The following is a 13,446-nucleotide window of genomic DNA, read 5'->3' as shown; positions in this document are numbered from 1 at the left end:
TCATTTGACTTGGCATGCATTTTGTCATTAAGTGAGAAGCTTTAATATACATTTGAGGTCATGGTGAACTGTGTGCAATTTTTCTGTAACAAGTGACCTTATAATAAAAAGGGTGTTTTCTTTAATACATTGACACTAACGCCATTCTGTTGTATTTAACAGCATCCTATTGTCAATATCTCTTACCCTACAACAAGGGATAGAAATAGGCTCTTTGGGCACGCTGGGCCAAGAGGCTTAACTGTCTTATCCAGAACTTGATCCCAACAGCAGTTTTCAAAAATCACAGTTCATATGTTGTGTGAGACTTCAAGGTATTGATGCTTAAGAAGCAGATGCATAATCAAGCTCTGGACTTGGTGATTCTGACAGAGACTCAAAATACTCATCCTTTAAAACTCCATCTTACATTCCTACAATATAGAGAGGTTATTTTCGTTTTAATAGTAAATTATCTTCACTCATGTACGAAGTTAGTTGCCAGGGGCCTTCAGCCATGGTACTAAGTTACTTCCAGCTAATACAGGTTTTCCATGAAAAAACAAGTTTTCATCAGAGCCAAAACTATGGCCTCTACTTATGCATTTCTACATTCCACTTCTGATCATACCCACTGCACATGGAAACCAATACTGTCACACACAAAATGACAGTGCCAACACCCATTCTTGTAAAGGGCTGTGGACAATGTATTTTTCTATGTATAAGCAGTAAAAACTTGAGTAAGACATTTGATTTTCTCATGTACTCTTTTTTAATTACACCTTGTGCCCCCTAGGCACTTCTGCACAGATGTGTCCTCAGTGACTCAGAAAGCAAGGCACAACTTTGCAAGGAGGATCTATATAAAAGTGAGAGATCTTCTTTCTGAAGTTATAAGGGAGTTAGTTATAACTTTACTGTGATTGCTTTATACAAAGAATATAAAGAGGTCGTATGTTTTGCTATTCAGCACTATGGTTCTCCTGTAAATAGTCCCTGGCTATACTCTTACACTTTTCCCAAGAAGGAAAGGTACACACACAAAAACGATGCACATAAAGTACAGTGGTCTTTGTACCATGACAAATCTGTTCCTGTGGAACACCCCAGATGCCAAGCACAATTTTACATAGTAGCTTGAGGAAACAGTATTAATCAGCAAGTGTAGAACATGCATACACACATGCTTTGCTTTCTTGACAGCTCTTGCCAGAACCTGCCTGAAACACTATAGAAAAATGTCTGGCATCACCCAACACTCCTAGGAGTCCTCAGGTAGCAGAAAGTATCCCTTTTCCATCATATTAATTTAGGGGGGTTGTGACTCCAATATCCACCACCATTGCCAAGTGTGGTCACTTGGTTGGCTGTTGCACTAGTTTCAAGATTCCCAGAGCAATGCGTTCTTCTATTTCCTGTATCAGAATTTGCTGTCAAATAACTGATATCTTTAAAGGAAAATGAAAAATAGCTTGACAATTTCTTCTCCCCTCTAACCTCTTAGAAGTCATTTCCACAATGCTTTCCCAGTTATATAAGCCCAAGACAGCCCTACTGAGCTGAGTCATATGAAATCAAAACACTTGATTCTACAATGGGTATTTTTCTCTTTAATACTGTCACAAATTATCTATTTTCTACTTTGTTCACATGTTTAGCACTTTATCAGCAGAGGCTGATTCGCCACTATTTGTCAGTCTTATTCCACTTACAACCCTTCTAAAAGTAAATTTTATTTCAGTGATAATTATGGACAACATATATATAAGACAATATTTAAAAATCAACAAATATCTCATTTATTAGCTGTAGTCAGGTTTTCAAGCTCTCTCCGAATGGCATTTCCTGTTGTCATCGCTGGGGAAGACCCACTGGCCTAGACAGACCACTGCTGTCACCCTGCATGGCGTTATTTTGTCTTCTTAAGTCTAGACCATTAATTTATTTGCTAAAATACTGTCTAGTGTTCCTGTGAGGAATTCCTCTGAGCCAATGATGATGTTATCATCTCTTCATTCATGCTGTGCACATTTTTTTGCAGTTCTAAATGTTTGGCAAAATTTTGCTTACCACAGATGCTGCTGCCCCTATGTCACCATTTTGCAAACTCTGTCTTTGAGCTCTCCTGCCTCAGGTCTCCTGTCCCTCACAACCATAATGCCAGAGCACCCTTGCCAATAATACTTCATTTTCAACTACATGATCTTTTCTGGTCAGCCAAGTCGAATTGTTTCACCAGAAGTCAGTTCTGAGTCTTTCAAATTTTAAAAGCTTTGTGCTACATTTGAACTGTGGGCTCTTCTGTTAAAGAGCATATCAATTCTTCAGTATCACAGCTCTTCAGCCTTACAGCAAGTACAAGCTTTTAAGCATCTTACTGTTTGTTCTTGCTATTTAAAAATACACTTATGCATGTATTTATTTTTGGTGGAATGAAGTATAGGGGGAGCCCCTTATACCGAGCTGGGCTGTGGACTGACGGTCAGAAGAACTCAGGCACAGCAGTCATCAGAAGGCTTGATCAGAAGGCTCGTAACTTAGGGAGTTTATTCAAGATAGATTAACAGACAGTTCTCATAGCTCATAGTAGAAGTAGTTAGTTCCTATTACAACATCTAGTAGAACTAAATCTGACTAACTCTCATGCAGTAATATCCACACCTTTTATGCACTCTCACATCCAACATGCTATCACATAATTGGTTAACCAATTCACCTTACATACACCACAGCCTCTCATTGGTTACAAGTCACCACACATACTCCAGGTAGCTCTATTCTCTTTAAGGTAGAACTACAAACAGCCTTCCTTAAGGGATCCACTCATATTCACCCCTACAATGAAGTACTACTCATATTTCTGTAAACACCACAACCCCTCTGGCCCACGCAAACTATGAAACATATCAAGGACTACAGCATCAGCTATCCTAAGAAATAAAACAACTTTTTTCTTTCTGGTCACATTCTTTCATAGCAGATATGCAAAAAATGCTTTTTAACCTGGCCCCATTTTACTTTTCCTAACTTTACCAGAGCTTTGCCACTCTGATAGGGCTATAAAATACTATTTTCCTATTCAAAATAAACTCTTGACTCATAATTTTTCTGTATTACATTATGTTCAGTGATTACTCAGCTCCAGGAAACTTAACAAGTCGTCTGCTGCTTTCAGCAGCCATATTTTAACTAATCAGCACCAGACTCTCACCATCACCACCAGGTTTCCCCCAGTTCAGCTGTTCTCTGCGTGCACAGAACCCAGTGATAAAAAGAAACTTCCCTGGCACAGAATAAACATTTACTGTGGTAAATGCCTGCTCATTTTTAATTTGTTCCAAACAGGCAGCAAACAATCAGGAAGACTTTTCAGAAGTTTATTAATCACAAACCATCAACAGAGGCACACTTACTAATGGAAGTAACTGATACCATGTCTGATCTCAAAATCCAAACTTTCTATCAGTGAGAAAAACAAAAAAATACTTTTCTAAGTATTATGTGGTGTTTGACACAAGGGTGGACAACTAAATTAGGTATCAAAGCCAGCAGTTTTAGAAGGGAAGAATCTCAATCCATTACTTTAGCATTCAAGTAGCTTTCATAGTAAGAGAGCTCTGCTTATTTAAACATTAGACTGATTTCAAAACCCATTAAGAAAAACAAAGAAAAAGAATTAGGGACATGATTGCAGAAGAGAATGTAATCACTCAGCATCCTATTCTTCTACAGTGCAAGAATAGATATTATTAAGTCCTTAAAAGAGCCTTTCTTAATACACTGACTTTTGTATTCTAAGAGTGCAATCCAAATGAATCAATTTTTTAAAATGATACAAAAACGTCCTGTAACATAGATGTAACACAAGGAAGTATAAGCTCCCCAAAGACATATGACATTCAGTTCCCAGATGAACTCTCATCTTTTGCTGTATAAAACTGCCTACACTGCAGTCTCTGCCTTTCGACAGACAAACTTGTATGGAGTTTTCAGATCAGCTGCACAATTGCTTCAGTAAGAAAAAGTTCTTATGTTGTGCAGATGCACATATAACCCTGGCAGCACATTTCTGTGAGATGCAGGGGTTTTTTGCTGAAGATAATTCCTTGTCCCCCACGTTTGTTTAGGCATAAATATGCATATTGACTTAACACACACACACAGACATACCAGCTATACGGCTTAGTAATTCAAATTACCTCCAAGTCTCTCTTTCCTTCTTGAATCAAAAGTGAAATCTCCAGTCCTTTTGCCAAACAGTGAAATCATAATTTGTTTGTAAGCAGACATTGTTCTATCTCTAGTATATCAGTAGTTTAAGGCAATCTAGAAGATTTGTACTTATCACCATTTGGAACAGGATTGTTACACTCTATGACTGACAGCAGAATTAAAATGTTCCTAGCTACTGTGAAGTGTTATAAATGTTAATGATCTTCAGAAGTCCTAAAATTAATCATCAATTTGAGCTACAGATGTGAGAGGCTGCAATAATGCTTAAAAGGTGAGGGAAATACCTATAAACAATAACAATAAAAATTCTCACTTTGAGAGTAAAAACAGCAGTACTTTATATATAAAGATGGACCAAAAAGAAAAGGAGAAAACTGCAGAACATAAGTTCACTTACATCAGAGTACTTTTTTACCCTTCTTCACAGTAAGAAAAGCAAACAAGAAAATACCTTCCAAAATATATGAAGAGCCTCAGATGAACAGAATCTCTTTTTGCAACTTTTACAAATTCCACCTTAACCAAAAGTGGGGAAATGTCTAAACCAGACAGAATAGGGGCCACATCACTAGACTTCCATATAACTATCTTGCCTTTTAGTAGCTGAAAATGTACAGAAAGTAACCTGATCAGAAAATACAGGAGCCAATCTGGAGAAAAATTATCTAAATCTGACTGTAATTTTTTATTTACAGGTTTCAGTTCAGCAGATCAAAATACTGCAAGAACAACTATCACTAGCCTCAATCTGCCTCAATCAAAGTAAAGAACAGCAATAGCTTTGGCATAGATTAACTCCCACTGCTGGTCACTATCAACAAGACTAATTGGCTACTGAGATTTAACAATCAAGGCATTCAAGGACTGGGGAATGAAAGGTCAATAAAAAACTGCATTATTTAGACAAGTGTCTGTGCTAAACTCACAGCTCCTGCATGTTGATCTTGGAGACACAAATGCACCCCAAGCCTCCTCTTCCTCCACTACCTCTCACCCTGGTTGTGGCTTGCTTATTTGTTTTTAGTGGGGTTTATTTCCAAGAAAATCACAAAACTGAAAGCACATACAAGTAACACATGACCATAGCAAAAGTTGGGGGTTTATTGTAATGATCATTTTAACCTTTTCTGAAATTAGAGCTTAAAAGTAACCAATGGGAAAATATATACACCTATTATTATTCTTCTTTAGGTTTTATTCGTCTTTCATTATTCACTAGCTAGATGCACTGTAGTATGCAGTACTCGGGAAAGTACAGTTAGAGCATCGGTTCCACAGAGAAAAAGTTCTGTAACGTTTCAGTAGCCAAGTGCCACCAGGTAACTGTTTTGGGTTTCTTTATTTATTTTTCATTTAAACCTCAGCACAGCAAAACTACCACGATTCAGCAGAAGGGAAACCAAAAGACATATCCAAGACACAAGTCTGCTCTACGTACCAGGCTAAAAGAATAGGTTAACATTTAACATAGATCTCATGACTAGTTATCTTCTCACAATGTATTTATGATCGTATTTTAAATACACATATGCAAACACACAGAAAGAGCTATTCTTCAATTAATAAAAATGTCTCTTAAAGCTCACACATTCATACATCCAAAACTTGGTCAAACTGGAAAAAACAACACAACAAACCCCTCAGGAATCCCACCTCTCACAGAAAGCACAAAATAACAATGTCATTGTTAAACTAAAAGATCCTGGAATTCCTTCTACACACTTTCCCTGACATCGTCACACAATAAAATGCAGGGGTCAGTGGTACTGAAACAAGGAACGGCAGTTCCACTCTTGTGCGCATACGAAAGCAAGTGACCCAAGCTATTATTCCAGTCTGAGGCACTTTTTGTTCCTAATATCCAGATGCAGCAGCTTTTTTTTCCCCCTTTCTTTTTTTTTCTTTTTTTAAAGAAATGACTGTGGACACCTCCTTCACATTTTCCTATTCTTCAGTATTTTCACTTCATAAAGCTGCAGTCAATGTGTTTTGTGTGTAGTGAGAAGGGAATGGCACTTTCAGTGGTGGTCTCAGCCACAGCCTACATTGGTGGCTCAAGTAGTCTCAGGATTAGGTCTTTGTGTGTGATGAAAGGATATGAAAAGTCAGTTATTTAAACTCAGTCAAGCTGTTGATTTTGGGGAGGAAAAGGTTTTGCAATTCAGTTTTCCTCAATAAATCACAGCCCTTTTTCAAGGGCAGCTGCAGATAGTTCACATGTTCACAGTGTTCTCCAAAAAACAAAACAGATCATGATTTTTTTACCTGCCCTCAATCTAACATAGGGCAAGAAATCGAAATGAAGGGGCCATCACATTAATTACTCAAATTCACTAGAAACTAAAGCAGAAAATAAACTCTGTTAACAAGTAATAAGATCACAGAAGAATTAAAAGGACAAGAAACTACAGGGAAAACCACTTCTTTAAAATTCACCAGAAAAATACAAAACCAAAAGAACGTGTGAAATATATTTCACCATCCTATGTATTCAATCAGTTTATAGATACAATTTTCAAGCAGTAGTTTATCAGTTTGGGTATCCATCCTGTACCATTTGAGACCACAGTTTAAAGATGTTAAGCCTCTGCAGATCTATCTCAAGTCTAACTGAGATTCAGGTACTAAAAAAGAAGCCTTTGATAAGCTCTCAAAAATATAGCATCCAAAATATTAGCCACTTAGGAGTACCTGGGCTAATGTGCACAAAACACTATTAAACATATTGGATTTTAAAGTCCTAATACCTTATCATTAAATTGTTTTATTCTGTTTCTTGGCTGACCTATTCCCCAATTAGTACATTGTGTTTTATTAGTGCTGCATTGAGCTAAACACTGCTGTGCATTTTATTGATAACATTTTTTGCCCAGAGAAGTTGTGGGTGTCCCATCATTGTAAGTGTGCAAGACCAGGTTGGACGAGGCTTTAAGGAACCTGGTCTAGTGGAAGGTGACCCTGCCCATGGCAGGAGGGTTGAAACTAGATGGTTTTTAAGGTCCCTTCCAACCTGAACCATTCTATGATTCTATAATTTTAAACTCAAAACCCCACACCTACCCGTAAAAGTCCACATCAATAGACCCTTGTACTCCCACAGGGCTTAAGGCAGAGGCAGAAGGAGGAACACCAGTTAATTATAACACTGGGAAAATCAGCGGCTATTTCCAGAGGAGCCTAACAAAAATTAAGTTACAAAATCCCAGTCATCCTAAATGGCACCTAACTTCCTTAAGGCCTTTTTGACTTGGTCATAGGATTATCAAGTTTGTACCAACTAAAGATAATATTTATGCAGTTATTTGCATTTGGTTGCCTCTTTGAGGCTCCTATCAGGCCTGCCACTGATTCAACTAAGAAAACAAGAAAGCATATAGAGCTAAAAGAAGTAGATGTTTTAAAGCACTGTAGTGGCCTTCAAACAAGTCATCCTTTACCTGAGGAGACTGTAACTTACTAGGAAAGCACTTGCTAGAATCACATAACTTGGGTTAAGAAAACGAAAGCAACATTTAAGGTAAGGCTAAGGAGGCTAACAGTAATTACAAACATGAAAGCTCAAAAAAAAAATACACCATCTTCACCAAACAAGTTCATTCAGCTTTTTGACTATCTCAATCAATCTACAAACATCAATTCGTACTTGATTTTACAAACGTATTTAGTGCCATACTTGGTAGCAATAACAAGTGTCATAGTGAACACAGCATTGCTTTCTGTTTTATTTATTAGGAGAGCAGGTATGGAACTTTACGGTCAGTCAGAATCCATTACAGAAGATAACACCCAGACTGCAGACTGTAAAGTTTATTTTTTACTTTAATGAGCTGTGAACTGGTCTGTAAATATAAAATAAAGATATTGTGATGTTTGAACCTTTGGTTTCTTTTCAGTTTCTGTATTTCACATCTACCCACCAAGTTCTGTTCAACAGCCAAACTTTGCTATAAAGATGTTCTCATATAAGAGACTTATTTTTTATTTATAAACTCTGTGGTTTATAAAGCAGTAATTTCCACAAAGAGACGGTCAACTGCACTAATATGAAATATCGCATATCCTGTTAAAGCTTGTGAAAAGAAAAAAACTGCTGTCTCCTTCTAGTGAAGACTGCCACTCCTGTCTCCAATCTCAAGACAGGTGCACTTCAAACCAAAGAAAGAAGAGATGGCAGGAGACTTTAAATGCAGTGGGAATTGCTACTTCGGGAGGTATTGCAAAGCAATAGTTTTGTAAAATCTAAACAGGTTTTCAAAAGAATAAACAAAGTCTATGAAGAGCTTTTGTGCTTGCCACATACCTTTGACTTTTGCTGTAACAAATACATGTACAGTGACTATTCACTGTCTTGAAGAAAAATGACTCTTCTCCTCTTTCTTTTCCTTGACTCAATGGAAGATGTAAAAAATTCAACTCTTTCAGTTCAGGGAATTAATTCTCATCCAGTACAGCTGTCTAAACTAATAATACTCATTATGGCTGCAGTACAGGGTATAAATCTTATTAGGCATTCTAAAGTGAGTATTACCAATTTTTAGCATTGCTTAAAAAGCTGTACTCAGTGTAATTATGAAATCCTTGAAACGAGTAAATTGCATTTTATTATTTATTTATTGGTATTTAAATGGGCTTATACTGTAATTTTTGGGTGTCCAATCACATTGCGTTTGTTTGTGCTGACATTATCCACTCACTTGCCAATACAGTGAAAGGGTGGAATGCTTCACAATGATCCCAGCAATAACTCTGAAAACGACCACTTCTTCAATGCAAATCTGCTCAAGAAAAGCCTCTATACACAAAGTAAGATGAACCAGTTACTGCATTGTTTATTAAGTTTCACTTGATTCCTCCTGACAACCATTTAAACAATGAATGTTGGGAAATGTCTCTCAAAGAATCAACAATAATGGCTGGGATCAGAGCTTTTATATTCAGCTAATACTGTTTTTAGAAAGGAGAAAATATTTCTTCCTGAAGGGATTATAAGAAGTCTTATAAAAGACACCTGCAAACAAAAGAAGTGACAAAAGATCTCTATCATAATTGATAACAGTTATCCTTTGTAAAAATCTGTGCTTTGTCAGAAATAAATATACCTTTGCAACTGAATTTCAAAAGGCATCCACTAACCAACAAGCCTGCTGGTCGAGAACAGTTAAGTTTTAGAAAACCTGCCAAGAAGGAAACGCTTTTTCTTATGGAGAGCAGTGCATTATTAAACAACAGTAAGGTCCTAAGTTTTCTGAACAAGATAGCTTTAAAACATGGTATCTTTTTAATAGTGTACTGGACTTGTGAAATCTACTTTATTTTTTGTAAAAAGGAAAACTTTTCACTTAGAAACAAACTTCAGAATTTGTCAAAGAATTTAATTGCCAATTTAAAAGAAATGCATAAATTAATCAACATGAAGGACAATGTTTACAAAATGTGGTTTACAGTAGGAGCTTGAAAGAAGAAAACAATCACATCTTAAGAAACAGTCTTCACTCTTTCATTCCAAACCAGTCAAGTTTTGGAAAGCACACACTGCCTGAAGTATCTGTACACTGGTAAAATAACTAGGTTTTCCAAACTGCTAGTAGGAGATTCAGTCCTCTGTATGTGACATGCATACAGGTTAGATACTTTCTGAGCTTTCTTTCAAAGCAAATCAGTTTGCTCTGTCAAAACAAGACAGTGTAGTTCTCAAGTCACTTTGCTTCAGGGTCTGCTCTCAAAAGGAAATACGGACAAGATCACACCAATTTTGGCGCCCTCTGTTTTTGCAGACTTCTGTAACATTTTCCCAGGAAATTTTGCATCCTCAGACAACCCCACATGCCTTTAAACCACATGCCAAGGCATGCAAAACACCCACTCAGTTTCTTGCTATAAAAACACCATGCAAGTGGTCTTGCAACACAACTCTCACAATATTGTAAATGCACTGAACTAAGGAAAAAAGTTGATAATTTTATCTCAAGATCACAGGACCCAGCGTATGTTCTGGTCATGAGTAGTATGTAGTATGAACATACATAGTGCAGTGAGTGGCAAAGGGGACAAATCTATGCACATAGAAACCCCTCTGGTCCAATGGGCAAGTACACTATACAGAAGAGATGGGTTTGACTATTCCTAAGTTGTGTATGTAAACCCTACTCTAAGACAAAAGGACTGCAGAAAAACTTCAGCTTCCAGTCAAAAAGAAAGGCACATACATATAGTCTCAAGAGAGCTGAAATAAGATACGATATTCTGTCTAATAAGACAGATAATGAGACTGAAAAAAACTTGAAATCTATACAATAGTAAAAAATGGGAAGTTTTTATAGAAAGATGTTTATATGGCATTTTCAGGAAGAATTTGTTATGGCCTTAAATACCTATGAATTAAAAATTTTAATATTCACTATAAACAACTCCTAACTCACAAAAAACCTCAACTGTATTAACTGATAAGCAAAATATATCACATTCCCTTCTTCCCCAAAATGACATGGGGCATGTAATGCTTTGAAAAACAAACACACACCTTGATTTCAACAACTTTGTTAAACTACAAAAAAGACTTTATCTTCAGAAGTGTTTTTACTAACTCCTTGGAACAATTTCCTTTTCCTATGTTTAAGAGTTCAGAAAGAATAACATGATCAAACTGCTCAACCTGAAATGTCTTTGGCTGATTTTTAAACAAGTCAAAACAAGGTTTGGATTCTGAATAAACTACCTCTAAGAGACAAGGCAAAGTTAGCAATAGCACCTTTCTGACTTGAACGTGACAGGTGTGATCCACTAAGTGGATCCAGAAAATCTAGTATGTCTTTCTTAGCTAGTCTCCACAATTCTGTGTATTGTGATACATGTCGTTTTCATAGAGCATAGAATTTTTTTGCAGATTTATCCTTCTGCAATTTTTTACAAGAAAGATTAACAGCAACTGCAACAGAAAAATTACCTTGATGTCATATATAATCCTTTATCATTTCACCATCATCAAAATCTCAAAGCTTTGTCCACCGTTCTTTTCTGCAGCAACTTATTTCACTTGTTCCTATTAAGGCTATTATATTCACCCTATTACTACTAATCTTTTCTTTGTAAATAGCCACACCTATTTTAATCCAAAATGGTGTGGTAAGCATTTGATTCTTTGTGGAAGTAGACATGTAATTAGGTTAATCTGTGCTATCTTTTCAAGTGAGCTGATTGTTTCTTTACTATGGACATATTTCTTATAACAGCAATAAGCTTGCCAGATTGCTTGGAGGCAAATCAGGAGCAATTTACCAAGCATGTAGCTACTCTGAACTGAAATCCTGACATAATAGCAAGCTGTGTATAGCCACTCCTACCTGCCAGTTATTACTCATGTTAGCTTTTTACTGACATGTTAAATTTCAACCGCACCTTTCTTTCACAAACAAGTGCTTTCATTCAACTCAGCTACATCTGTGACAAATAGCTGATATTCAGCAAAGCATAAAGGCATCTAAACTCAGAATGCAGCGCAGAAGACTTTGACATTAGCAACCAAATTACCTGCACGAAGTCCAAAAACGTCAATGGAAGCAAGTCATCCAGGTGGCCAATATCTTTGGAGAAACGATTTAAGATTCTTCCTATAGAAACAGGGTTGGAGAAGTAAAAAAAAAAAAAGTAAAGTAAATATAACTCCTGAAGAGAAGGAAATACCTTAAATGTACCATGTTTTACCATTTCAGAAACAGTTCAAAGAAAACAGCTGCAATCTAAAGATAAAAACACAGTTTCTGAAACCATCATGAAGGGAATCTTTTACAATCACTGCAACATGTTCTGAGGAAGAATACTTTTTTACGAATGCCTTTTACCCAAATATAAAACCTTTACTTAAACAGCTAGAAAAAATTTAAATGGTCTTTGAAGATAAGATGACACTACAATTTAAGAGGTGAAACACTCAAGCTTTTTATATGTTCAACATGTACAGGTGAAGGTTTACAGTTGATGGCAATGGAAGTTTCATCAAGAAACACCAGTCAGAATCTGCTCCTATCCTTGAACAAAACTCGCTAATGCATGAATGTCTCTGACAGATCATAGTTGATCTGATTTTTTCAGCATTTCTGTTCTTACCCCTCAACCATTTTAAGTGGATTCAAATTGCAGGCGTTTCTAAAATATAATTTGAGATAGATTTGCTTCCAGGCAGCCTTACATTTATACTTATTCAAAACCTTGACAATACTGATCTTTATTAAAGCTAATAAAACGATTTTTAAACTGCTGTCAGTGAAGCATTTATATTTCTCTATTTTCCCAAGCCCTATCTGAGTGAAAAAATCAGTTATATCAAGACTTTTTTAATAATTCAGGTCACAACGCTGCCACCCATAAGTGGACTAGTATCTTTCTCTATTAATCAATATCTCTACTCACCAGGAAAGAAACTAAGCCAAGGATGGGAATCTGGCCTTTTCTAAGGTGTGCAATGCCCATGCATGTATTCACATTGCTTTTTATCTGCATATATCTTGATTCAATTATTACTTCCAACTGGTACAAACACATTCACTGCACTGGCAACAAAAGACTTTTTTTTTCCCCTTTTCAAAGGAGCTCATTAAACTGAAAGCAGTTAAGTTTGAAGTTTCCACGGAGTGCGCTGGAGACATAATTTAGAGATAAGAGATACTGAAGTCTGTAGCAACCATCATGCTAGTTTTCTGCGCACAGCTCTCTTGGAATTACAAATGTTGATGTATAGCACTCCTTTATTTTTAAAGGGAATTTCTGCTCTACAACAAACAATACACAAAAAATCCTCTCCTTAGGTCTGGGACAAGACTCCAAGGAGAGATACTGGTGGCAAACAGCTTCTTCTGCAGTACTTTACTACCAAAGGCAGTTACTTAAGGTAAACAGCAGCAGGATTCATCCTATTTTTAGGCTTTGTACACAGAGAGGAAGGGTATACAGCAGCAAAAGACTCAGAAAAATCTTTCACCTGTTTCTACTGGGAATGTGGGCATGTTCCCTTTCACTTACTTTGTATCAGGGTAGATATATCAGAAGGAAGTTGAAGGCAATTCTTTTTTTTTAAAGTTCCCCTTTTCCCATGATTCCTCTATACAAAGAGTGGTCATAGAAGAGCAATCTAGCATACACTGCACACAGCTGTAGCTGAGACTTCTTAATATCCCCAAATATAACATTCCAGGTTATTTTCAAATGAACCAAGACCTCACTGGCAAAAAAAACCAA

At 36.6% G+C, this 13,446-nt stretch overlaps 1 protein-coding gene across 4 annotated transcripts in view; it reads right to left on the bottom strand.

Moving 5' to 3' along the window:
- ABCC4 (ATP binding cassette subfamily C member 4 (PEL blood group)) overlaps positions 1–13,446 on the bottom strand; it is a 145,916-nt gene that overhangs the window by 53,063 nt on the left and 79,407 nt on the right. For all 4 annotated transcript variants that reach the window (XR_011697161.1, XR_011697163.1, XM_071549439.1 and 1 more), the window contains exon 20: positions 11,743–11,822. Coding sequence is in view for 2 of the 4 variants with exons in the window: in XM_071549439.1 (XP_071405540.1) it covers positions 11,743–11,822 (80 nt within the window). In the remaining 2 variants the exon portion in view is untranslated. The remainder of the gene's footprint in view (positions 1–11,742; positions 11,823–13,446) is intronic.

Source organism: Pithys albifrons, chromosome 1 (assembly GCF_047495875.1).
Source record: "Pithys albifrons albifrons isolate INPA30051 chromosome 1, PitAlb_v1, whole genome shotgun sequence".
NCBI lineage: Eukaryota > Metazoa > Chordata > Aves > Passeriformes > Thamnophilidae > Pithys > Pithys albifrons.
Note: the sequence above shows the minus strand (reverse complement) of the source record. Positions and strands in the feature narration are given on the sequence as shown.